Source organism: Hydra vulgaris, chromosome 10 (genome assembly GCF_038396675.1).
Source record: "Hydra vulgaris chromosome 10, alternate assembly HydraT2T_AEP".
In the NCBI taxonomy this organism is placed as follows: Eukaryota; Metazoa; Cnidaria; class Hydrozoa; order Anthoathecata; family Hydridae; genus Hydra; species Hydra vulgaris.
The window spans coordinates 19895534-19921817 of NC_088929.1; the positions used below are offsets into that span (position 1 = coordinate 19895534).

At 26.7% G+C, this 26284-nt stretch overlaps 1 protein-coding gene across 1 annotated transcript in view; it reads right to left on the bottom strand.

The window, feature by feature from the left end:
• Positions 1-357: 357 nt before the first annotated feature.
• Positions 358-26284, bottom strand: part of LOC100213983 (probable ATP-dependent RNA helicase DHX37) — an 86835-nt gene continuing 60908 nt past the window's right edge. The window contains exons 18-31 of the mRNA XM_065807449.1: positions 22235-22300; positions 21361-21418; positions 21127-21275; positions 19833-19880; positions 19675-19737; positions 19419-19575; positions 15898-15965; positions 14686-14738; positions 13574-13625; positions 10913-11027; positions 3065-3202; positions 1214-1382; positions 888-985; positions 358-500 (exon numbers count right to left, since the gene is read on the bottom strand). Coding sequence (XP_065663521.1) covers positions 421-500; positions 888-985; positions 1214-1382; positions 3065-3202; positions 10913-11027; positions 13574-13625; positions 14686-14738; positions 15898-15965; positions 19419-19575; positions 19675-19737; positions 19833-19880; positions 21127-21275; positions 21361-21418; positions 22235-22300 — 1314 coding nt within the window. The 3' untranslated portion in view covers positions 358-420. The remainder of the gene's footprint in view (positions 501-887; positions 986-1213; positions 1383-3064; positions 3203-10912; positions 11028-13573; positions 13626-14685; positions 14739-15897; positions 15966-19418; positions 19576-19674; positions 19738-19832; positions 19881-21126; positions 21276-21360; positions 21419-22234; positions 22301-26284) is intronic.

Here is a 26284-nt window from a genome sequence, read left to right on the forward strand (position 1 = left end):
AAATTTTTAATTAGTTTATCGCTTTTTAGAATTTCTTATCGACAATTTTTGTGACAGGAAAGTTGCATTACACATTTCTGATTTCGAAAAAGATATTTGCTAGAATCGGAACGATTCTGTAACTATTTTGCACCTCACCTCGATACGATTATTAAAATTGAAACGAGATTTTTAAAAACAGTTACTATGATTCCCAAACATTATAACGGGAAAATAAATCTATGTTAAAATTAAAAAAACAAATTCATTCCCATTAAACAACTAAAAATCCAACCCCACCGCCTACAAAAGCTGTATAATTATACAGTTTGTATTAATTTTAGTACCAAAAAAAGCCTAAGAACAAATAACACAAAATTAAACGAGGATTTTATTTCAAGAAAAACAGGTTATGACACATGTAAGAGGAATCAAAATGTGTTATTTGAAAGGAGGCCATAAAGTTACGACTTCATCGTGTTTGACTTCGCTAACCCAAAGCAAATATTCCTTCAATAAAACTAAAAAATAAAATAATAATTTTAGTTAATGATAACTTAAGCAATATTTATTTAATATGCAAGTTCAAAGAATTTTAATCATATGCAAGCTGTTTTTTTTTTTTTAATTTTAGAAATAAATTTTTTTTAAATATAAATTATTTCTACTAAAAATTTAATGCTTCAGATGTATAAAAAATAAGACAAATGGCGTACCAGATCATATTTCAAAAACGTATATAAAAAAAGTTTCATATTTTACGAAGTAAAAACCTTCACAATATAACTTATTTTTACAGATAAGTTTACTCAATGGCAATAGAATATTGGAAAAATACTTTTTATCAACAAAAAAAAATTCGATATACCAAGTTCTGATGAAATGAATAAAAAACCTTATGCATTTACATTTGTTGTCTTTTTTCCAATGTTTAATTAATTTTTCTTTGCAATCAATGTTTTCTTGCATCAAACAATTCAACAACTTATCAGTTTTTGGTTGCAAGCTAAAAAAAAAAAAAAGAGCATTTATTCTGTGCTGTTCATAGATTTGAAGTGATCTGTTTGAAGAATAAATGAATGCGTACATAAAGGTTTACTGTAGATATTCATTTTTTAATTTGAAATAAAAAAAAAAGTAAATATACTTTGAAAGTATAATAAATAAAAGAAGCAAAAAATAACTTTAGTCTCTCAAGAACACACTAAGGTCATAAATAGAATTACGGTCTTACTGCGCCCAGCTCTTCACCATTATTGAGGCCGGTGTTACCAAATACTCAGCAAACTTTTTAAGACTGCTTATGACCTGGCCTTCTAATATGAAACGAGCAAACCAACGATATTTTTCAGGGCGATTTGGATAAGTGAGAAGTTGGGGGGAAATCTTCCATACATGAGAACCTAAAATTCAAATTTATGAATTTAATTTAATGTAAAAACAAATTTTATTATAAATAATTTAAAACTAAAGTAACATTTAATCATTGAATGGTAAATGAGTTTATAATTCCCATCATTACCTCTTTTATAATTATTTTTTATAAAAGTTATTTATAAAAAATTATTATAAGAGTTTTCACGCCGAAAAAGAAGCTAACTGAAGTAGCTTAAACAACAGAGGATGAGGGGGGGGGGGGATACAGTTGACTGGAACGGAAAAAAAACTTATATGCTCATCAGAAATCGGATAAAATTAAAATTGGGAATTTGTTTTTTTGAAAATTTGGGAAATTGTAAAATTTACTAAAATGGGGAATCAATGAAGTTGTTATGTATGTTTGTTTTGTCTATAGTTATTATGGTTTAGCTTTACGAAGGTTAAAATATTGAAAAAAAAAACTCAATGTTAAATTTTATTAAAAAAAAAAAAATCTTTATTACGAATAAGAAAAAAACTCAACAATTGAAATATTAACTTGAAATAATTTATTCATGGAATAACTAAATTAAAATAAAATACTTACAAGTAGTAAAAAAAGCGTCGTTATTTATTTAACACTTTATTAAGATATGATTGTGGGCACTTTATCTGCTCCAACTTATTTGTTGTAAAGTTATCGCTACTTTTAAACAAATTTTTCATAAATACTCATTTCGCGCTGTTCAATTAATATTGTAGGCAGGAGCAGACAGAAATGTATTTTTTAAATAAACAATGCATTTATAATACAATTAGTAATTGGGGCCGAACATGTACAAAATTAGCTACAAAGCTTTAGGGTGTATTTTAAAACTTTAAAAAAAATTTTAAGTATTTTTTTTAACTTTATTTGTATTTTTATAACATCCATTTAAAAAGGTGCAATGAAATCATTCTGCTATTTATTTATTACTATTATAAGTTGTTTACCGTTTTCAAATAAATTCAAGAACATTTTGGACACAAAAAAATATTACCGCATTAGTTTCACCAAGTAAAATTTGTACACACTAGTGGTAGTGTGCATTAACAGAAAAATTTTCAAACATATACACTAAGGTGTCGATAAGTTAATAAGAATCTTTTTTTATAAATTTAGAAATAATAATGGTAAAATTTGAAAATAATTAATGGTAAAATGAAATAAAGAGAATAGAGAATAAAAAGAGATGAATAAAAAAAGAGAGAATAAACAATTAGAGAAAAATAGCATAAATCAAAATATTTTTAAAAAGTTAATTAAACAAGTATACAAAATATAATATAAAGTTAACTTCCAGGCCTCCACTTTGTATAAAAACATTCTTTGAAATAAGTTGGGCAAGTTAACATTTTGTACCAAATATATTACATACATATCTTAAAATCCCGGCTAAAATAATCACTTATACTAAAATTGAGAAAATTGAGAAAAGTTTTGAATTAATAAAGTTAGAAAAATCTGAAATAAAATTTAAATTTTATTATTCAAATGACCTTATTATATATGTATATATATATCAGAAACTTGTTCATTATGTGATTCAAAAACATAAACCAAAATTAACTAAAAAAACATTAGTATTTATTCAATACTTTGAAATAAAAAATACATAATGAAATTAATTCAAATATAAATACAAAATAAAAAAATTAAAAGATTCAAAAACAATTAAATGAATACCATATGTGCAAGTCATATAACATTTAACGACCCCCTCTTCTTCATTGTAAACAGGAGGAACATCTTCCAGCGGTTTTGCAAAACTACACATGTAATGAGCATACTTTGGTAACCACTCCTCTTCTGTACATAAAATAGCTATAAAATAGAAAACATCAATAAGTCACTTTTTTTTCTCCAGGTGGGCTGCTGAAAATACAGAAATAAAGGTTGCGGCCATCTACATTTACCATCTACCTAAATTATTAAAAATATCTAAAAATTAATTCAAAACTTTTATCATAACAATCAAAAGTAATTCAATATACAATTTAATTCGAAACGCTTAGTTAAAAATTAATTACATAACCTGAACTTTTTATAAAATAATATTCTTTTTTATAGAATATCTTGTTTTTTATCATCATGATCATCATGATCATCGTCATCATTATCATCAATTTTAGAGTTAGATCCCCACCATGTCCTTGGTAGTACCATAAATCAACTTATTTTTTGCAAAAGTTGCCTTGTTCGTCAAGTTTTGTGCTTTGGAGCTAAAGAGCTTCTCCAATATACAAGATCTTGAGCGTTATCTTTCCTTAGTTGAAGTTTTTTTATTCATCTGTAACATTTGATCATCAGCTTTTCTGCTCCTTGTAGATGATGGACATCATCAACCTTAATTCCCCATGTTTTACTGCCATACATCATAACATTATGGATACATGTGATGTATAACTTTCTTTTAATCTTAAATAATGCATCTCTTGCTGTTGAAAATTAAGCTAATTTTTTTAATTTGGCACAGACATGCGTAGGGTATGTCTGTGGCAAATTTAAAAAATTATCTATTTTTGCTTCAAAAGCTTCAATTTGCGAGTAACAAAAATTACCACCACAGATTGAACAACAAGATTTATTAGAAAGTTATACAGCACATGTGTCCGTAGTGTTATGATGTATGGCAGTAAAACACTGGCAATAAAGGTTATGTCCATCATCTTGAAAGAGCATAGAAGCTTATGATCAAATTGATGTGTGGTGCAACTTTAAAAGATAAGAAAAGATTTAAGACAGAAATTGGAATTAGTATGTATATCAGGGTGTTTCAAAGGAGATTAGGATGGCTTGATTCTTTCCTCTCCATGCATCTTTTTTTCTTTGCATTCTTTTTACATTTCATTTTCTACACTCAAAAAAAAAAAAGAAAAAAAAAAGATGTAGTTAACAAAAAATTAGATGTTGCAGTCAAGAATCATTCACTACATACATTTGAATATCACCTACAGTAGGGTGTAGTGAAAAAACTTTTTTTTTTAAATTGAAAATTTAAATATTTTTTTCAGATATCCAAAGAGATTTTAAGATATACTATAAAATATTTTTTTTCATAACTTCAAAATAAATTACTAAAATGAAGTTTGAAATATTTTACAGTAATTAAATGAAATAATATTACCATTTTTAGTCAGGAACAAATTAAACAAAATTATTAAATAAAAAATAAAATACTTGAAAAATGCGACATAAATTATATTAGTATTATTTTTTACACTTAAAAACATTTTAGTGTGCAAGAGTGCTGTCCATTCTTGATGGACAGCACTCTTCTTCTTATTCTGTAACTTCAGGGGTTCCTCAAGGTTCTATCCTTGGCGCAATACTATTCTTAACTAACATTAATGATCTTCCAGATATTCTCACACCTAAGGTGGCATTGTTTCCTGATAATACTACGATTTATTTTTGTCTTGATAAGAAGCCAACACTCTATAAGGGGTCATTTGAGTTTGAAAAGGGTTCTAGCTTCTGCTACAACTTGGGGCTCTCATTTGCTGGTGAACTTTAACTCTGATAAAACTCAACTTTTTTCAGCCAATCAATATCGCAATAATTTAGATCTTCCTATATTTATGAACGGTAATGTACTCGATGAGTCATCCATTCTTCATCTTATAGGATTAACTCTTACTTCTGATCTTTCTTGGAAACCATATATCAAATCTGTTGTAAAATTAGCATCTGCTAAGGTTGCATCTCTTTATCAAGCTCAACACTTTCTTAGTCCCAAATTTATTCTCCATCTCTATAAATCTCAAATCCAGCCTTGTATGGAATACTGATGCCATATCTGGGGCTGATCTTCTAATGATGCCCTTTCTCTTTTAGACAAGGTGCAAAAACGCATTGTAAACATAGTTGGACCTGCTCTTGCAGCCAATCTCCAACCATTATCACATCGTCTTAATGTTGCTTCTCTTTCTCTTTTCTACAAATACTATAATGGGCACTGCTCTAAAGAGCTAGCGTCTCTTGTGCCATCTACTAAAATTCATTCTCGTGTTACTCGTCATTCAATTAAGTGTCATCCTTTTTCTGTGACTGTTCCTAAGTGCTCCAAAAACTCTTATTCGTCTAGTTTTTTTCCTCGAAAATCAGTTCTTTGGAATTTGCTTCCTTCACCTTGCTTTCCTGATTCATATGCAATCCTTTAAGTCACCTATCAATTGTTACCTTGCTCTACAATCTTCATCTTTTCTCTTCTAGTAACCTCCAACTTTAATTAGTGCTTGCAGCCTTGTTGAAAGCAAAGATGTTTATAAAAAAAAAAAGTAAACTTTTATTATAACTGTATATAGTTTATTATTTCAAGATTCAAATATTAATTATAATGAAACACAATCACACAAAACAAAACAAAAAACCCTATACTCTGATTTTCTTAAGTCTGTAAAGTTATCTGTTATTAAACATGCAATGTTTACTTTTAAAATTATATTTAACGTTTTTTTAATTTGTATGTGGAATTTTAAAGACCTATTTTGCTGCCAAAAGGTCATCTTGTAAGGTTGGCTTAATCTAATATTGTAATTTTTTATTATATTTATTATTTTTCTATTATTGTATTTGTTTCAATTTATTTTATTATTATATTATACTGTATTTAATATTATTAATGATTTTGATTTAGGTTGTTGCACAGTATAAAAAAAGTGAATATCAATATTCTAATTCAGCCTAATCATTATAAAAGGCAGAGAATTGAAAAAGAATGGAAAAGAGTTACTCAAACTGTTTGGGGAAGAGTGAAAAATTCTATAAAAGATAAGTTGCATAATGAAATTGACATGGTACTTGATATTCTTTGATGCTAACATAATATTATATGCAAGGAAGATCCAACTTGCTCTGACTCTAAATGTTCTCATTGTGCTATTTCTCCAATCAATTTTTTAATGTCAAAATCGATGCTCAAACAGTTTTGAGATATGAAACAAGTAACAGAGAAGCTGCTGCTATTTCTTCTGCAGTTCTTGTTGTTCTTGGAATTGTTAATGAAAAAGACAATAAACTGATTATTGACCACCACAGGATTCATAGGAAAAAGAAAAAAGTAATTGATGGGAAAAAAAATTACATTTTATTATATTATAAAATTTAATATATCTTATTTATGAACAAGATGAAACAGCATTAAAATACTATTCAAAAACAATAAAAATTTATTCCATTTCTCTCCACTTGAACCTAGCCTTGAAAAAAAACCTGCACTAATGATAGCCAAACCTATAGCAGATTGGTGTAAAAATTTTGATATAGATTTACAGTATATTGGATCAGATTCTACAGCTACTAACACTGGTAGGTTAGGTAGAGCTTTAAAAAGAATAAAGGATCTTCTTAATAAAAAGTTAACTTGGATTATTTGTATGCTGCATACAAATGAGCTTCCTCTTAGACATCTTATTCAAGATCTTGATGGAAAAACAACTTCCAATAATGGATTCAGTGGTGTTGTGGGTAAATTATTAAGTTGTGCTACATTACTTCCAGTTGCTCAAGATTTTCCAATAATAACCATTGGTAAAAGACCAATTGAATTAAGTAAGGATGTGATTGATGATCTTTCAACTGATCAGCTCTATGGATATAAAATGATTTTAGCTATATGTTCAGGTAACTTACCTATAGATCCTAAGAAGATGGTCCTGTTAATCACAGCAGATGGTTGACCACTGCAAATAGACTGCTATGAATCTGTATCTCAGTTCATGAACTGTCTGGGCAAAACTTTAATAATTTAAGTTGCATAGTTGAGTATATTTTTAGGGTTTATTATTTAATGTGGTTTGATATTAAGGTAAAATGTTCTTTTATAGGAGGACCAAGACATGTTTTAGAAGCCTTAAGGTTATTAAAAATGCAGAACCAAGTTACCTGGGCTATTGTTGAAAAATATACCATATCTCGAGCCTGGTTTTCTCACAGCGAAGCTGTTCTAACAACATTGCTTTGTAGTTCTATAGTGGAAGAGCGTTTTGCAGTGGGTTAAATCCTTCAAATCGTAAAAGATTCTGACAAAGAAGACATATCTGTTCAAGAAAGAATTCTTACTACTTCTTTAAATAATCCCATGATTCCTGATTCCACACCATGCCACACATAAAGTATTGAATGGGCTATGAAACAGAAAACAAAAGCTTGTGCTTCTGTTTATGGATATGATTCAAGAGATGGGTTTATCCGAGCAGGTTGCCATCACCGAAAACTTTTACCTAACAACAATACAAAAAAAGAATTAAAACAGATGGTTTTTTAACTTTTATATTTTGAGTGTGACTACTAAATGGAAAAAAAGGTTGTTGTAAAAACAACCTTTTTTACCCTTCTTATCTAGACATTTCTTTTTAGTAGCAATACCTTCCTTTCACCCAATTGAAATTCAACTGAAAACTTAAAACTATTGCATAAGAATTTAAATGGAGATCTTTCCTTTTCTCTTAGAAAGAGAAACCTTTTATGGATGACCCCAAATAACAATACATATAATCTGATGTATTTATGTTTTACTAATTAATATAATTTAATTTGTTATTTTTAATTTTTTTAAATTTGCATAAATGAGTACACTTAAAGGTCACTAATATAAAATAAATTATTTGTAATCACTATGACAAGGCTAAAATTATTTTAAAATGAAAAAAAAATCATGTTATTTGGTTTTGCAGTACTACATTTCATTAATAATTTCAGATTTAAAGATTAAAAGGCGAAAGGTTAAAGGTTTAACAATCAAATCTTGATATTTTATACACTTGTCAAATGAGGATATAGTTTAGAAAAACCCATTGTTATTCAGGCTAAGTCTCTAAGTCTAAAATAAGTTCCCCTTCTGGTCACTGCCCCTCCTCCTTTAAAAACTCAAAAAACCCTAGTCAAATTTGATTTTTTAAATAATATTTTAAAAAAGATTAATGCCCAATAACAAATTTTGAATTTTAACAAAAATTTTTGTGTTGAAAATTTATGATATTTTATTGTTAATAATTCCCCCTTTTACCCTATTTTGGTAATTTATTTTAAAGTTATGAAAAAATTTTTTTTATAGTATATCTTAAAATTTCTTTGGACATCTGAAAAAAATATTTAAATTTTCAATTTCAAAAAAAAATAACTCACTATACCCTAACCTACAGTGTTTGAATATGATGCACTTCTGTGGTATTTCATTCTCAACAACTTTAAGAAAATGGCTATTTAAAATGATCACTTTAAAATTTTGTGTTAGTCTCATTTAAAAATTTGTACTTGATGAACTTAAGAATGTTTTGAGAATAAGAGGAATACCGAATGGATCAGATAAACTATCAATGCTTTTGAGACTATTAAGAAAATAAAGCAATCCAAATGTTGCAGTTGGGAAAGAAAAAGAGAAAATCATCAGATTCTATGTCAAACTAAAATGGATTTGTGATAACTCAAATCTATTACTTATAAACAGATGTAAATATTTAAAAGAATTTATTGTTCAAAAGATTGGGCATTTTATGAAGATAAATAAAACAGAGCGACATAAAATACGACATGGGAAATTGAATTGGTCTAGGTGTTACAGAATTTTGTGATTGTCAGATAGAAAAGCTACATGATTTTTATTAAAAAAAAGATCGACCAAAAATAAAAAAATGTGAGATTTATGAATTACTGATATAGCAATAATAAATTCCTTCACCATAAAAGAAACATTTAAAAACAATAAAAGACTAAAAATAATAATTTCAAAATTCTGAAATAATAAAAATAATAAATTAAATTCAAAGAAAAACTAACAACATCTTTCAAGCTTTTAACTAAACAAACAAAAAAAAAACTTCTAACTACAAAAAAAAAAAAAAAAATTCTAGATAAACTTCTAATTAAAGATAAATAACTTCTAAATAACGCAGGATTAAGGAAAACTTGGGCTCTAGGCTTTTGAGGGTCCCAATTTTACATTTCTACTTTAGACATTTTAAGGGCCCCATTTTTACATATCTACTTTTCGCCCGCATTTAAAAAATTTGAACTAAGAAAAATAATAAACAATATAAAATTAAATTTTAGCAATTTATTTATTTATTGACAATAAAATAAATAATAATTAATAAAAAATGATAACAACAGTAGAAACATAAAAAAGTAAAGAAAAAAACCAAGCAAAAAAATAATAAAAAAAACTTCTTTGATATTTACTTTGTTTTTTTATAAACATTCTGGAACTATTTTTTTACGCCACTTAGCGGAAGGATAACCTTGTACAGAAATAATTCAAATATTTTTTATAAACATTCTGGATTTTTTTACGCCACTTAGCAGAAGGATAACCTTGTAGAGAAATATTTCAAGTATTTTTTATAAACATTCTGGATTTTTTTACGCCACTTAGCAGAAGGATAACCTTGTACAGAAATATTTCAAGTATTTTTTATAAACATTCTGGTTTTTTTTACGCCACTTAGCAGAAGGATAACCTTGTAAAGAAATATTTCAAGCATTTTTTATAAACATTCTGGAACTATTTTTTTACGCCACTTAGCAGAAGGATAACCTTGTACAGAAATATTTCAAGCATTTTTTTATAAACATTCTGGATTTTTTTACGCCAATTAGCAGAAGGATAACCTTGTACAGAAATGTTTCAAGTATTTTTTATAAACATTCTGGAACTATTTTTTTACGCCACTTACCAGAAGGATAACCTAGTACAGAAATATTTCAAGTATTTTTTTATAAACATTCTGGAACTATTTTTTTACGCCACTTAGCAGAAGGATAACCTTGTACAGAAATATTTCAAGTATTTTTAACACAATAACGAAGTAAAATAATAAATATAATTGTTTAAATCACATTTTTGATTAATTCACAATGAAATATAATATTTAAATAAATCAAATTAAAAAATATGATTTTAAACATCAATCTTTAAAACAACTTCTTTGCTTACTAAAAAGAGCACTGTAATATTTCATACTTATAAATTTTTGCATAATTCAAAAAATTCCACTTTTGTTTTTAAATTTTACAGAATTTTCAAAATCTTTTGTAAATTTTTTAAATTGCATATTTTTATTTATATACCAATAGTATATTTTTGGGTATAATATTCTTCTTCTTGGGTCTTAATATGAGCACTATGGAATCTCCTAAAGAAAGAAAACTATTTATTTTTTAACATCGATATATTGTTATGATTATAAGTTAAAGCTTATTGCTAACTAACTGCTTTAAGCTTACTGATAAATAACTGCTTTAAGCTTACTAATAAATAACTAAGATATGTACTGATTAGCTGAGATTAGTACTAACTGAAATTAATGCTAAATAATTGAGACTAGATTTAGTACTAATGTATTTAGTTTATAAAAAGTATAATGATCTTTACTCTTGGAAGAACAAAAACTAGTTAATGTATTAATCTTTTGCATAAATTTATTTTTATATAATTTAAATTAAAAAAATTTATAAAATATATAACAACAATTATAATAACAACAACAACAATAATAAAAATAATAAACAAAAGTAATAATAATAATAATTTACTTTTCATGTACAATTTGCTTGTTTCAATGATCTCTTGATAAACAAGAAACTCAGGTAGCTTGGAAAATAAGGATGAAGTTGGATGAATATAAACAGGTTCATCTGAGGAACAGCACTATTCAATATGAAAGTAATAACATGAATACATCTCATATGATTAAAAATTAATAATTATTAAAAAAAATTAACGATAAATAATTATAAAGTTGTAAATTAATTTGAAACATTTTTATATTTTTATTAATTATAACAACAATATGTCATAACTATTAATCTTTATTGTTCAAACAATTTTTACTGTTTCAGAATTTCTGTTTAATTATTTGAAAATAATTAAACAGAAATTCTGAATCTGGCAAATTTTAACAATCCCTAAATCCTAAGAAATAGAGATTGTTTTTTAACCCTAAAACAAATTTTTTTTTTAATATAAAAAAACATACTCATAATGAATGTTTCTAAATCAGTTGAGATTTTTTTAAAGTATTTTTTATTGTAAACTCATATAATTTTTTTGCTTTGTTTGATTCCAATAAAAGAATTTCAACTTCAATTAAAATTTTCAAATGCAAAATTCTTGCAATTTTGTTCTCAAATACTCTAACTTGCAATTACATTCATTGTTTTGAAAATTTGTTGAAGCTTAGCAGAATTTATACATTTTTGTGACTTATTCAAAGTGTTGATCAGAAAATTACACCATAATAACTATGCAACTTACTTGTGGTAATTGCAAGTATATAAAGAAATTCCATCCCAACTATTATAAAAAGGAGGGTTAATTAAAAAACCATTTGTATTACCATTAAAAATCCTATTTTATTTTTAACAGTCTTTATATTTTGTATAGTGTAAAAAAAAATGTATATAAATACATATATATATATATACAGTATCGAACAAAACGAGTGCAACCAAATAACGCTAATTTAGTTAAATTTATATAAAAGTGCTGAATTTTTTCAATTTAGATAAATAACTATGTAACTGTTTTGGTGTGCTTCGGATCGTTATCTTGCTGAAAAATCCATTTTATTGGCATAATCCATTCAGCATGAGGTAACATAACATCTTACAGGATCTTTTTATACATGAAACGGTCCATTATTTCATCGTTTCGATGTATTGGACCTAGACCGTTAGCAAAAAAACACCCCAGACCATTACATTGCCTCCACTATGCTTCACGGTCTTATGGCAGTAACGTAAATCGAGGTGTTTTCCAGCTGGTCGACATACACGGCAAATGCCATCGTTCCCAATGATGTATGTACTAGAATGTACTAGAAATATATACAATGTAAAACTAAATATACTACTTTTAAAACCCTTTTAAATATACCTAAAATAGATCATCTTTTAAAAAAGAATGTTTACCATTATTCTTAAAGTATAAAATAGAATGTTTAAGAAGTATGAATGGCAAATCATTTTGAATTTCTTGATCATATTTACTACTTGTTTATTGTATTTATCTCTTTATTACTTTTCTTTTATCATTAATACTTTTAATATTACTTTTAATATTAAAAGTTATTGTTAAAACAACTTTGCAGTTTTTTTATTGTGGTTTTATAGCTTTTTTTAATTAAATACTCTTTAAAAATAACATGTTTTATTGAGAATGGCAAATGCCATCGCTCCCACTTGTCAACGAAATTCTGCCTGTGTGCTGTCACCTGTCAGCTGATTGCTCATGTCATGACATGCTATGACTCCAGACACCTGAACTGTTTGCTGTCATAGTATACTTCGTTTCGTTTTTAAGACATGTAAAATTAGGAACACTTTTTAGCATTGATGTTGGTTGCAAATGTTTTGTCCAATACTGTATATATATATATATATATATATATATATATATATATATATATATATATATATATATATATATATATATATATATATATATATATATATATATATATATATATATGTATATATATATATATATCTTAGCTTATCTTTATAGCATACAGCTTTTTCAAAAAAAGAAGAAAAAAACAATGAAAGAAAAGATTGCTGCCCCATGCCATCCCCCTCTGAGGTTTGGAATTACTTTCACTTTTCCAAGAGCTTTGTGTTGCCCTAAAGCCACTTTAACAAGCTATTGAAGTATTTTCTAAACAAGATGCTGATTTATTGTCTTTCAAAATTGTAATTCAATTTATATTTCTGTGTGCAAAAGGAAAAGGGAGATGAGTCATGAAATGCCACTTTACAGGAGAAGCAATATAAAGTTGGTGAAGTTGCAACTTTTTTGAAAAGTACGATATCAAGTCTTGTATAATGAATTGAGTGCTCATTTAAACTTTTTTCCTGAATACTTAATAATATTATTATTCTAATGCAGTGTATAACTCATTTTCAACATTTTTTGACTCATCTTCCTTTTTCTTTTGTACACAGATTTCAAAATTGTTTTAAGCTAGCTTGTAAAACAGCAACTTGAACTTAGCAATTTGTAAATTATCTAATTTGATATTGCAAAGTTTATTTTTCATTCAAAAGACAGAGATAATATTTGGTTTAGTTTTTTTTCTCTCAAAGATGAAAAAATGCAAAGTGTAAAATATATAATAAAAATTGAAAAAACTTTGGATACCATTTTACAAAAGCAATTTGTAAAAATATAATTTTTTATCTAAAAATTTAATTTACTTTGTAAGCATTCTTGACTTTAAGTGATTTCGCTTCTTCGATTGGAATTTTCCTGTAGAAAAAAACAACCCTTTTTTAATGTTTAAAAAAAAAAAACATTTTAAATTTAAAATACAAAGTTTAAATTAACTGATAAATATGCTGTTATATGTTATATGTTGATACATGTTATATGTTGTATGTTGATAACGATGTAAACTAGTACAATCAAGAGAAGATATAAATTCAATAAAGATATCTATGATTTCCTTAAAACTACATGCATTGTAAAAATTGCTTTTGTATAGAATAACTACTGTTTGTGACATTTTTCTAAATTTAAAAACATTTACTTAAAAGTACAAGTAGCTATTTACTTTGATCCAACTAGATAACTAAATAAGTTTTAGACTCAACTAGGTAAAATAAAAAGTTTGATAACTAAATAAGTTTTAGACTCAACTAGGTAAAATAAAAAAAAAAACTAAAGATATTTGTAAGTAGCTATGAGCAGCTATTTGAAAATAATAAAAGTAATTGAGTAAATAAACATAACTTATAGGAAATTTATTATATTCTGCATATATTTTATTCTATATTCTGTATTAAATTATTTAATGGTGCATTTATGTTAAACTCAATTTTTGCTTTATGTACCTCATTTTATGTCTAAACATGAACATTTTTTTTTGCTGCTCTAGACATATTTCTAGATAGCTGTATCAAATTTAAGCATTATTATATTTTTTTAAAAGTTATTTACACCAAACCTTACTTACCAAGTTACCTATTCACACCAAACCTTACTTACCAAGTTACCTATTCACACCAAACCATACTTACCAAGTTACCTATTCACACCAAACCTGCACTTAAATAAACTTCCTCTTATTTGGTTTTTTTGCTTCCAAAGAGAAAGCGCAAAAAAAACTTTGTCTTTTTGCGCTTTCTCTGTGGAATCTAAACTAGTTCTAAATTTGATGTGAATGAAAAAGTATAAAACAGTTTAAAATACTACTGTAAAAACTTATTTTATTGTTAGTGTGAATGGGGTATAAGTCTTTTTTAACCTAATTACATTGTAATAAACTTACGACAAAGTCTGGGGAAAAAAAAAGAAGATAAATACATACCGCGCTACACGATCACCAAAACAAGAAAGAACAATTTTTCTAATTGCTGTTGCCTATATTGAAAAATTTTCAGCAAAATATTTCTTGTGAAAAAATTCATGACATCAATAATTATATTATTTAAATTTAATCAGTCATTAAAATCAAGTTAATTATTCATTCAATAAATGTCACTAAAAATAAAACCTGATAAACAATGATAAAATACAAACATAACTAAAGTAAATACAAATATACAAACAATTAACAAAACATGATGAATTAGTAAAACATTACAAAGGTTTTTTAATGAGCAAGTTTCTTCAAAAACAATAAATTTTCTATGACTTACATGATATTATTTTAGGGTTACTTTTAAAAAGGTAAAAAGGAGAAAATCTTTTAAAGAAACCATTTTAGGTATTATTAAAGAAACTACCTTAAGGTAAAATCTACCGATTCAATTTAAATTAAACTAATTTTAGTTAAAGATTTTAAATAGCGGCAAAGTCTGGTAGTGTTTATAAAACATGGATATGTAGAAAGTTCAGAAAAATAAAACGCAAAAATGTGGTTTTTATTTTTGTGAGGCGTTTCTAAAGTCAAACTAACTAGGTTTTGATTATTATAAAATTTATTATTAAAATGTTTTGCAAATGTTTTTGAGAAATATATTGAACTTATTTTTATAAAATCCAAAAACAAGGCTGATTGTAAATAAAAATTACTATTGACTTATTAGAACTAACATAATTAGCAATATTGACTTATTAGAACTAACACAATTAGCTTAATTAAGATTTTTAAAACATAAAGTCTAAACAGATGAATATGCTCTATAAAAGGTGTAAAGAAGCAAAAATTACAATTATAATAAATAAAAAATTAAAATAAAAAAACTTAGTAGTTAATAAAATTCAAATCGTGATCAGAATTAAAGCCATCAGACATCTGAATTAAATCAGAATTAAAGCCATCAGACATCAGAATTAAATCAGAATTAAAGCCATCAGACATCAGAATTAAATCAGAATTAAAGCCATCAGACATCGGAATTAAATCAGAATTAAAGCCATCAGACATCAGAATTAAATCAGAATTAAAGCCATCAAACATCAGAATTAAATCAGAATTAAAGCCATCAGACATCAGAATTTAATCAGAATTAAAGCCATCAGACATGAAAATGACAATTAGAGTAAAAAATCAACAAAAAAACAGTTTGGTACTAGCCTGGTCATCAGTTGGAGGATTCATTTTTGGATCAAGAATTACGTCAACAGATTCTTCAGCAGAAGTCACTAAAAAAATTTGAAATTTCAATAAAAAGATATCTTAAAAAATCTTAAAAAACAACAAACAAACAAAAAAAATACAAAAAAAAAAATACATTTACATTCGAATAAAAGTTTTTAATAAATTTCAAGATACTTTTAGTAATTTTTGATGTATTTTTGTAAGCTTAGGAACACTTTCAGTCAGTTAAACATCATCTTTGGCATACTTTTAGTCAGTTAAACATTATCTTTGGTATTTTAACATTGACAAAAAAATAAGACCTAATCACTGCTTACTGATGAACACATAAGTTATTTATTATTTTTTTAATAATAGGGAAATCCCAATATTTTTGGGTATCAATATTCCGTTTATTACTAATAATCTGATTCTCTCTCACACACACACATACACACACAAGTCACGTAGGTACAAAAGTTATGTTGAAAACATCAACAGGGTTGATGAAAGGATTATGATGAAAATATCAACAAAAATAAAGTGTTCATAATAAACTCTTCCTTCAGCAGAAAACTGCTTCAGATCAACTATTTAGAAGCATGCATAATATCAAAAATCAGAAAAACTTGAGATGCAAAAAAAAAAAAAAAGTCAAAAAGCTCTAATTAACACACCAAAGAAAAATGAATTTTTGTCAAAATTTACAAAAAACCTGTCAAAGTTACATAAATCGCACTTAGCAAACCAATCAAAAGTATAACATAAAGAACAACCCATGAAATTAGAATTCATCTTAAAATTAAATAAAAATTAAAAATAAATAACTGTATTATTGAAACCTCCCAAAAATTTTATGATCCTAAAAAAGAAAAACAGAGTTAAAATAGAATATAGCAACAAAAAAAAAGAAAAACTTTAATTGTAGTCAAAATCATTTAGAGAAAATATGAAGATAGAGAAATCGAAAAAAGTAATATAATCAAGAAATATAAAAAATGTTTTTTTATGTTGTAAACAAAAACACCAAAACAAAAACTCATGCGCAGCAACTTATGGTCCAAAAAGATAATTATTAAAAAAAAAAAAAATATTGATGACAAGAGGAAAAAGGAAATTCGCTAACTGATGATTAAATTATTCAAATGACCAATTTTTGGACACCTAATGATATCAAGCATTATAATAAAGCAGAAAATAAGAGTAAAAATTATTGTTTGGTTCACTATTTACTTTAGTCAAAAAGTGAGTAAAATTCATTTTAAACAAAGTGGAATGGGTATTAACCAAGAAGTGTGCCTCAACAAGTGTATAATCAAGTGGTCCCATTCATTCAGGAACATAAATTAAAAACAAAGAAATTCTTGCTTCTTTATCATTAAATTCAAAAGCACAAGAAAGTAGGAATACTTTTGTATAATAAATGGCTTTTGACATCTTGCATGATAATCAGAACCAACTTACCAAATGGGGAAACCTTATTTAATATGTCCACCAAAAGAAAAAAAAAAGTAAAAAATAGAATAAGCTCCACTACTTCTCAATAGTTCTCATAAAAGTTTTTCACTCCAAGTATTCCATTGCCTATTTTTTTACTTGTGTTTGTTGTAAACTATTTTGATCATAAGGCCAGTCTTACTCTTATATTCTTTTATATCTTATAATCTCAATGTTTTTTTATATTCTTGTTAAGGTTATGAAATTCTTCCATGAACCTTTCAAACAGCTGCACTCTTAATAATTTGTTCAGACCACAAAAAGTATTTGATATTGCTTTTATAAAGAACTCTGGAACATGTCTACATTCAAGCTGGAGTAGAAAACGACCAATTTGATTCTTTTTAAGAATGAATGCTCTTCCTCTTTTTCCAGTAGCTTAAAAGTTTTTTCATCCCAATGAATTACCATTAATTCAGGTGGAATTCAAGTTTCTTCAATTAATTTAGTTTCTTAAATTTTGTTAGCTGATCTTGCTCTATTAACTAATGCTTTAGAAAGTGTAATATCATTTAAAGTTGCTCCACCTACTGCTAAACCACCTACTGCTCTTTCTTTAAATAAGTAGCTTTTGTCTTTCACTAATACCACCACCAAATCCATACCAGATCCACCACCAACTGTACACATTTGTTTTAACAGTTTTCTTTTTAAAATTTCCAGCATTACCGCAGATTTGCACTGATTATTTTTTTTCTCTTTTATTGGAAAGTTTTTACCTCTATCTTCTTCCATATAACACCTGAAGAAAACTTGACTTTGTTAAAATGCAAGCAGGTAACCCAAATTTTTCAATGATATTACTAATTAGATAATTTGCAATCAGTCTTGTTTCTTTCCTAGGATCATTTTCTCTCTTAAAAAGATATTTTTGCATTACAGCTCAATTCAAGTGTTGGAATTAAATTAAATTAAACAAAATCACTACTTTATGGTCTGTTTCATTCAGATATAGTTAAATAGGCAACCACTAGGTGATGGTGTTGTAATATTTATGATTTCTTTTATGGTGTACTATGCATTTTTTTATGTTGTTCAAGTTGTTATAAAAATAAGTATGACTTTTCATTTTTTTATAATAAGTTGCTAACTTTATTTCTATAAAATCAAAGTTTTGCAAAGAGTTTCTTCTTAATATTAGTGACTATAAATAATAAGTGAAAAAAATTATTCAAGTATATAATAGTTAAATACTTTAATGTACTTAAAAATAAAAAGTAAAAAAACGGTATTCTTTGTTAAATTGCAATTTCCATTTTTTCAAAAATCTGCTGTTGAACTGAAATGCTTCATATAGCACTAACATTTTTTTATAAAAAAGGAAAACGTAATATGATTACGTAAACAAAATCATTTAAAAAAAACATGCAGATTCATAAAGTTACTAATAACTAGACCAGAAGTATAATAGCAAAACAACAAATGGATTCTTGTTCTCAATAAATAATTTATTTTAATAAGTTTAGTAAACTTAGTTTCTAATGTTTATTCACAAAACAAAAGGTACTTGGGAATCCCTTTAAGTAAATATCTACTGTGAATGACCCAGACAAAAAAACTTCCTTATGATTTAATAGTCCGATAAGCCTGATAAAAAATATAAAAGTACCAGCCACTTTCTATTTAACTGAAACAGTCTTCCTAAAGTTAGTGTTTTGTATTTTCACACATATTCTGAACATAAGCACATTGATGTTTTACATGAGATACCTATACTTGCGAACCAAAAATTGAGTCAAAAAGTCAACATTTACAAAAAAATGTACAACACAACAGTAAAACAACTTTAGGAAAAATTTCTATTTTCTTGTTTAAAAAAAATACCATGTCACCTGATTTAAGCAAACTGTAAATTCTAAAAAAATAACTTGATTTATTCTGATAGAACATGAAAAATTGCTGAACCAAATTTAAGCAGTTTAGCATCTATCAACATTGAATGTTTACATTTAATAACCCTCAGTGAAACTACATACAATAATGACATTACCAAAACATAACTATATGCGCTATACACTTACCAGTCTTTGTGAGTTGGGAGCGCAATTTTCTGATTTCTGTCATTGCTTTATACCTTAGTCCATTTTCTTTGCAAAAATTTTCAGTACAACCAGCATATTCACAGGAACCTACAGCTCTTAAAATAACCATCAGGTCACCAAGCAATGCTGTTTCACCCTTTAAATATTTTAAATTATTATTTATTTATTATTCTTCAAACTAAGTTTCTAGTTGAATTATCTTAAACAAAAGAAAATTAGATAAAGTCAAACTTACACTACCCGCCCAACTTCTTCTTGCTATTGTAATCATTTGTTTCTTTTTCTTAAGATCGTCAAGCTGAAATCAAGCATTTCAAAATTAATTAGTTTAATTGATAAATAATTAATAAATAATATAACAACACAATAAAAATATAATTTAAATAATTTTACCTCAAGCTCTGGCTGGTTTGAAAAGTCAATATCGTCAGTAAATATCTCCTAAAATATTTAACAACATTCTTCAAAACTAAATGTTTAAAGTATAATTTCCAACAATACTCATTACTTTTTCTTTAAACAAAATACAAAAATGTTTTATGCAAATAATTTCTATAAAGAACAACCCAAAACACATATAAAAAATGCTTCATATTCTTTCTGTAAATACAGAAACACTTTTTAAACAGCATATTGTGTAACAAAACATAAAATTGACATTTACAATTTAAGCATTGACATTGACACTGACATTTACAACGTAAGCATTACACTGACATTTACAACGTAAGCATTACACTGACATTAACAATGTAAGCATTACACTGACATTTACAACGTAAGCATTACACTGACATTTACAATGTAAGCATTACACTGACATTTACAATGTAAGCATTACACTGACATTTACAATGTAAGCATTACACTGACATTTACAATGTAAGCATTACACTGACATTTACAATGTGAGCATTACACTGACATTTACAATGTAAGCATTACACTGACATTTACAATGTAAGCATTACACTGATATTTACAATGTAAGCATTACACTGACATTTACAATGTAAGCATTACACTGACATTTACAATGTAAGCATTCCCCATGACATTTACAATGTGAGCATTACACTGACATTTACAATGTAAGCATTACACTGACATTTACAATGTAAGCATTACACTGACATTTACAATGTAAGCATTACACTGACATTTACAATGTAAGCATTACACTGACATTTACAATGTGAGCATTACACTGACATTTACAATGTAAGCATTACACTGACATTTACAATGTAAGCATTACACTGACATTTACAATGTAAGCATTACACTGATATTTACAATGTAAGCATTACACTGACATTTACAATGTAAGCATTACACTGACATTTACAATGTAAGCATTACACTGACATTTACAATGTGAGCATTACACTGACATTTACAATGTAAGCATTACACTGACATTTACAATGTAAGCATTACACTGACATTTACAATGTAAGCATTACACTGACATTTACAACGTAAGCATTACACTGACATTTACAACGTAAGCATTACACTCACAATAAAAGCTAGTAAACTAATAAATAAGTTGGTAAATGGAGAAACATTTTCAAACTTAGATGATAAAAAAGTAAAAAAATATATTTCCTTTAAAACTTTTTAAGGTTAATAACTTTTGAAAACGTAAATTTTGAAAAAACAAAAAAAAAAAACAAATTTGTACCTTAACTGTTAGAGCTGCAACTATTGCTATTACGAATTGTAAAATACCTTGTTCTTTACTCGCAAGTAAAATCATCTTTGAAAACCGTGGAGATACTGGTATTTTAGACATTTGTTTACCCAAAGATGTAATAACTGCAACATCACTTCCTAAAGAAAAAGATTTAATGTGTTTATTCATACTAAACTTAATACTAAAACATGTTTATTGAAAAAATAGATGTAAACATAATACCTTTTTTTGAAGATTGAATTTTCAATGCTCCAAGATCTATTAAAATTTTTTCTGCAGTCTAAAGATTTTCATTATACAGCAAAAATAAAAATAAAATTAAAAAAAACTACAAATAATATTTTTAAGTCTAATTTTAAAGCAAGAACAAATTTAAATTTATACGCTTAAAATAAAATATTATTACAAAATAATTAAGAACTTTATAATAATTTATTGTTTTTAATATATTATTATGAATATTTTAAAATAGGTATATTGTAATAGCTGTAGTAAATCATTAAATTAAAAAAAGTGTAAACATAATAAATTCTTTTCTAGACCATTTATTACAATTTATTTACTCAAAGGTATCCCAAACCTCTAAGATATGTTGTGTTCATATTAAATAGAAAGATAATAAAAAAATGCTTGGGCTAGATTTTTTTGATTAAAACAAAAGAATAAATGCATACCAAGAAAAACTAATTTTTTATTTTAACTGAAGCTCACCTCTGTTATGTTGTAGGCCAAAAAGTCAGCATAATATATATGCCGCAATCTACAGACTTGATAGTTGATTCAAGCACATTTTATTCCTAAGAGTTTAAGTACATGACGTCATTGACTTTTTTGTTTGTTTACATAATTGATCTTATACACAAACAAAAAAAATCAATGACGTCATGTACAAAAACTCTTAGAAATAAAAAGCGCTTAAATAAATTATCAAGTCTGTAGATTGCAGTGTATATTATGCTGACTTTTTGGCCAACAACAAAACACCGAAGCTATAACTAAAATAAAAAAGTTTTTTGCTTTTTTTCAATTGGTGGGCATTTAAAGTAAACTAACAAAATTTTTCAGAAACTGAAAATGTTAAATAAAAAATACATACTTGTAGGGCTTTTAAGTCAGGAGGCGAAGGAAACGGAAAGTTAACAACTTTGTCAATGCACATGGCCTAACGTATAAAATCAAAATATAAAAAAATAATAGTACAATGATAAAAAAACAAAAAAAACAAATTATCAAATTGAAAAAATCATTATACAAATTCATCAAACTAAAATGCAATAATGTCATTTAATTAATGATTAGACGTAACATATGAGTAACAGATTCAGACTTGTTTAGTTTAACAAAAAGTGGTCTCTAATGGCTTGTCATCACTAAATTACCATTGTTGCGGTTTAAAAGATTCTGCTGCAATCATAAGCAATAAGCGTAATAGAAAGTATTTTTGGCTTGATCTAGTTATTGTACCACTACAATGTTGCATGTGTTCAACCTGATGCACCCCAGTTGCCTTAAGTTATACTTCTCTCTCATGCTCATTAATGTGTGTAGATAATTTATTTCTTGTTTCACTGACATAACTTACACCTGGATAACTATTTGGATGCAATATGGATTTATTACGCCATAAAATGTTAAGCATAGAATTACCATAGCGAAAAAAAAGGTTTTTATACCTATATTAAACTCTCTTATAAGTATAATGCTGTGGATAAATATTTAAAAATTATTATTTTAGAGTTTATTGCAGAAAAAAGACTTTTTATAACTGAAAATGAAAGAAGTGTGTTTTTCAGTTAATAATTTCCAAAAAAATCTTAAATGATAATTTTTTTGCAAAATGATTGTTATTTTTGAAATTTTTATATAATTTCGCTTCTTTTGAGACCAAACATGACATACTTTTGAAAAACTTTTTTTTCTAATATTAAGGATCCGGTAAGTGTTCAAGAGTCTTGTGCTCCCCCTAAATCCAATAAAATTTTAAAAAAATTTAACTGAGTTGCTAGTGAGAACCAATAGAAAGTTTTAAGAATATGAACAGATCTTTTTGAGGATATAGGAGGTGGATGGGACACCCTTATATATATACACACATGTATATATATGTTTGTATATAAATATATGTGTGTATATATATATATATATATATATATATATATATATATATATATAAATATATAAATATATATATATATATATATATATATATATATATATATTTATATATATATATATATATATATATATATATATATATATATATATATATATATATATATATATATATATATATATATAATACAGTCCTCGGAAGTAGAGACGGCATTCGGCATTGCCAATCTAACTGATGAGCTGAAAGTGTTTAAGGTCAGCATTAAAATGCCAACCTCATTTTTCCTAATTCCGAGGGAAGTATATATATACACATATATATATATGGCATCAGGCCGGCAAAAAAAAAATTGATACAAAGATTTTACCATAAAATATCAAAATGAGGAAGGCAACTTTTTGCTGACCTAAAACACTTCTAGGTCAGCAGTTAGGTCAGCATTGCCAAATGCCGACCCTAATTCCGGGGGTTGATATATATATATAAACAGCTAACAACCCCTGCTAGAATTGTTTAGTCAGGGCTGGGGTTGTAAAAAAACCTCATATTTGGTTGGGGCCCTGGTCATTTCCTAATACAAACTGGAACTTTCTTTAAAATGTATATAGTGAGCTGAAGGATAGACACTAACATCTTATATGTATCCACGGCAGTATCAGGATTCATCAGCTGGTTTTTTGTATTTTTATGCAATAGTTTATAATTTTTGGGGATATCTGAAAACTGTTTGTATGAGTGCCTATTTTGGGAAAACACATTAAAAAGAAACTCAATTTCATTCTGAATATTCTGTTCTGAACATATTTTATATGCTCTAGAAAATTTTGTTGATTTTGAGAACTTTGGTATTCAATAGTATGCTGTATCTTGTGAAATCAAAATAAAAAACTAAACATCATTTAATAAGTTCTTCATATACTAAAGAAAAATATTGCTCTAGCAAACATAACATTGATTCATTACCAACTAGCAATATAGTAAAAAATGTAGTGTTAAACCTGGAAAATTAGGAGAATATTCAGTTCTCGGGTAAACTATTAACTAGCAACCAAAAGTAAACTATATATCTAGTAACCAAAAAATTTTTAGCCTAAAGTTTATACCATTAAAAAATAAAATTCCATTTATGGACATAATTGTATCAACTGAAGAAACTTTAAAACTAAAAAAATTGTCAAAAAAGCTGAGTTGTGACAAAATTTAAGCAAAACATAAAACAAATTTTTAAGTGTAAAAATATCTAGCTGTAAATGAGATAAAAAAGTTAAATAAAACAAAGGTTAAATAAAAATAAAAAGTTATATAAAAAAAACCCCCGTTGGTTTGCTATTTTAGTTTCACAATCAGCAATACAAAAAATTAAAGAACAACTTGGTAACTACACTTTATCAGCTGTCAATCCTGCACAAAGCTTTCTTAGTCTAATTCAATGAACTCAGTAAACTAAAAAAAAAAAATTTGATAAAATAACTTATGATAAAATATATATTTCTGATGCTGTTACATCTAGATTACATGGATGCATTAAAGCATGAGATTAAAAAAAAAAAAAAAAAAGAGAAAGGAAAATCTTTTCAAAAATATTTAAAATAAATGTTTTTTTTACAAACTTCTACAATTTTTGTTTAAAGTTAAGAAATTAAAGAGTAAACAAATACTTTTTATTTCTTGACTTTAAGATAGAGCTTTTTTGGTACTTTAAGGTGGATTGAGCTTTTTTGGTACAAAATTAACCTTTCTCCATTTATACCACTCCAAAGTTTTTTAGCATAGTGGCATGAAGCCAAGTCAGGCCAAAACAAACAAGGTCTAGCGTGCAATCAAATGAGCGGCCAAAGTCGCTTTTGAAGGCACTAATCAATATAAATTTCTGATGTCAAGGTTGATGAGATCACACAAGCTCTACTATTTTTTCCACCACTTCAAATTGCTTGCCATAAGAGCAATTTTTTGCAGTATTTGTCCACAAGTTTTTATTTATACTTGTTGCTTACACTGCCACAAACAATTGAAGTATAATATTTGTCACCAGGAAGTTGACCAAAGTCACATTTTACATAAGTCTTGCTATCAAGTCAAGCCATTCAACTTTGTCAAAATTTGGGTATAAAGTTTTCTTGCTCATGTTTTGGCAGTGGAATTTTGTTTGTCAGAACAATTTGGGTATTTAATTGCTCGGAAGGACTTGTAATTGTAGTATTTCTTCACTTTCCTTCCAAAAAATCAGACTTTGTACTTTTTAGCTCTTTCTCTATTAGACCAAGCCAAGCGCTTTCCATCTTAGACAAGTCCTTTCTATGTTGGACAAGCATTTCTTTCAAAAGAACAACGAATCTTATTTACCACTGATTTGCTGCTTAAAAAATTTTTTCCTTATAATCCTTTAGCCCAATTGATGGATAAAGTCTTCTTATATCGTTTTATACAGTAATTATAACAGTAACAACAGTAAATTCCAACAGTAAATATAGGAGTTGTAGTTACCTTTGAGACTCATTTGTAGTTTCATGATTTTCTTTATGAATGTGCAAGATTTTTTTCTGATTTTCAAATTGCTTCAATGATATTTTAATAAATTATAACTTGAATTTCATGTGGTGCAAGTTACATTGAAGCAAGAAAGAAAATATCTATACACATTAATGAACATGAGAAAAGTATAAATGAAGGCAACTAAGACGCATCAGATATAGTCGAACACATGCACATTGCAGTAGTACAATTAACTGGACTAAGCAAAAATACTTTCTATTACATTTAATAAATATACGCATAAGATTGGCGAATGGAGATACAGCGCTTGCAATGCTCAAGATCGCAGGAGAACATCTTCATGGTAATTTAGTGATGACACACCATTGAAGTCCATTTTTTGTTAAACTAAACAAGCCTAAATTTGTTGCGTTGTAGTGATATCATTTTCGTTTTAATTTTATGAATTTGTATAACTTGGCTTATACTATATTAGACGATATATTACTATAAAATGATAAAATATATATATATATTTATATATACACACTCTTTATATTA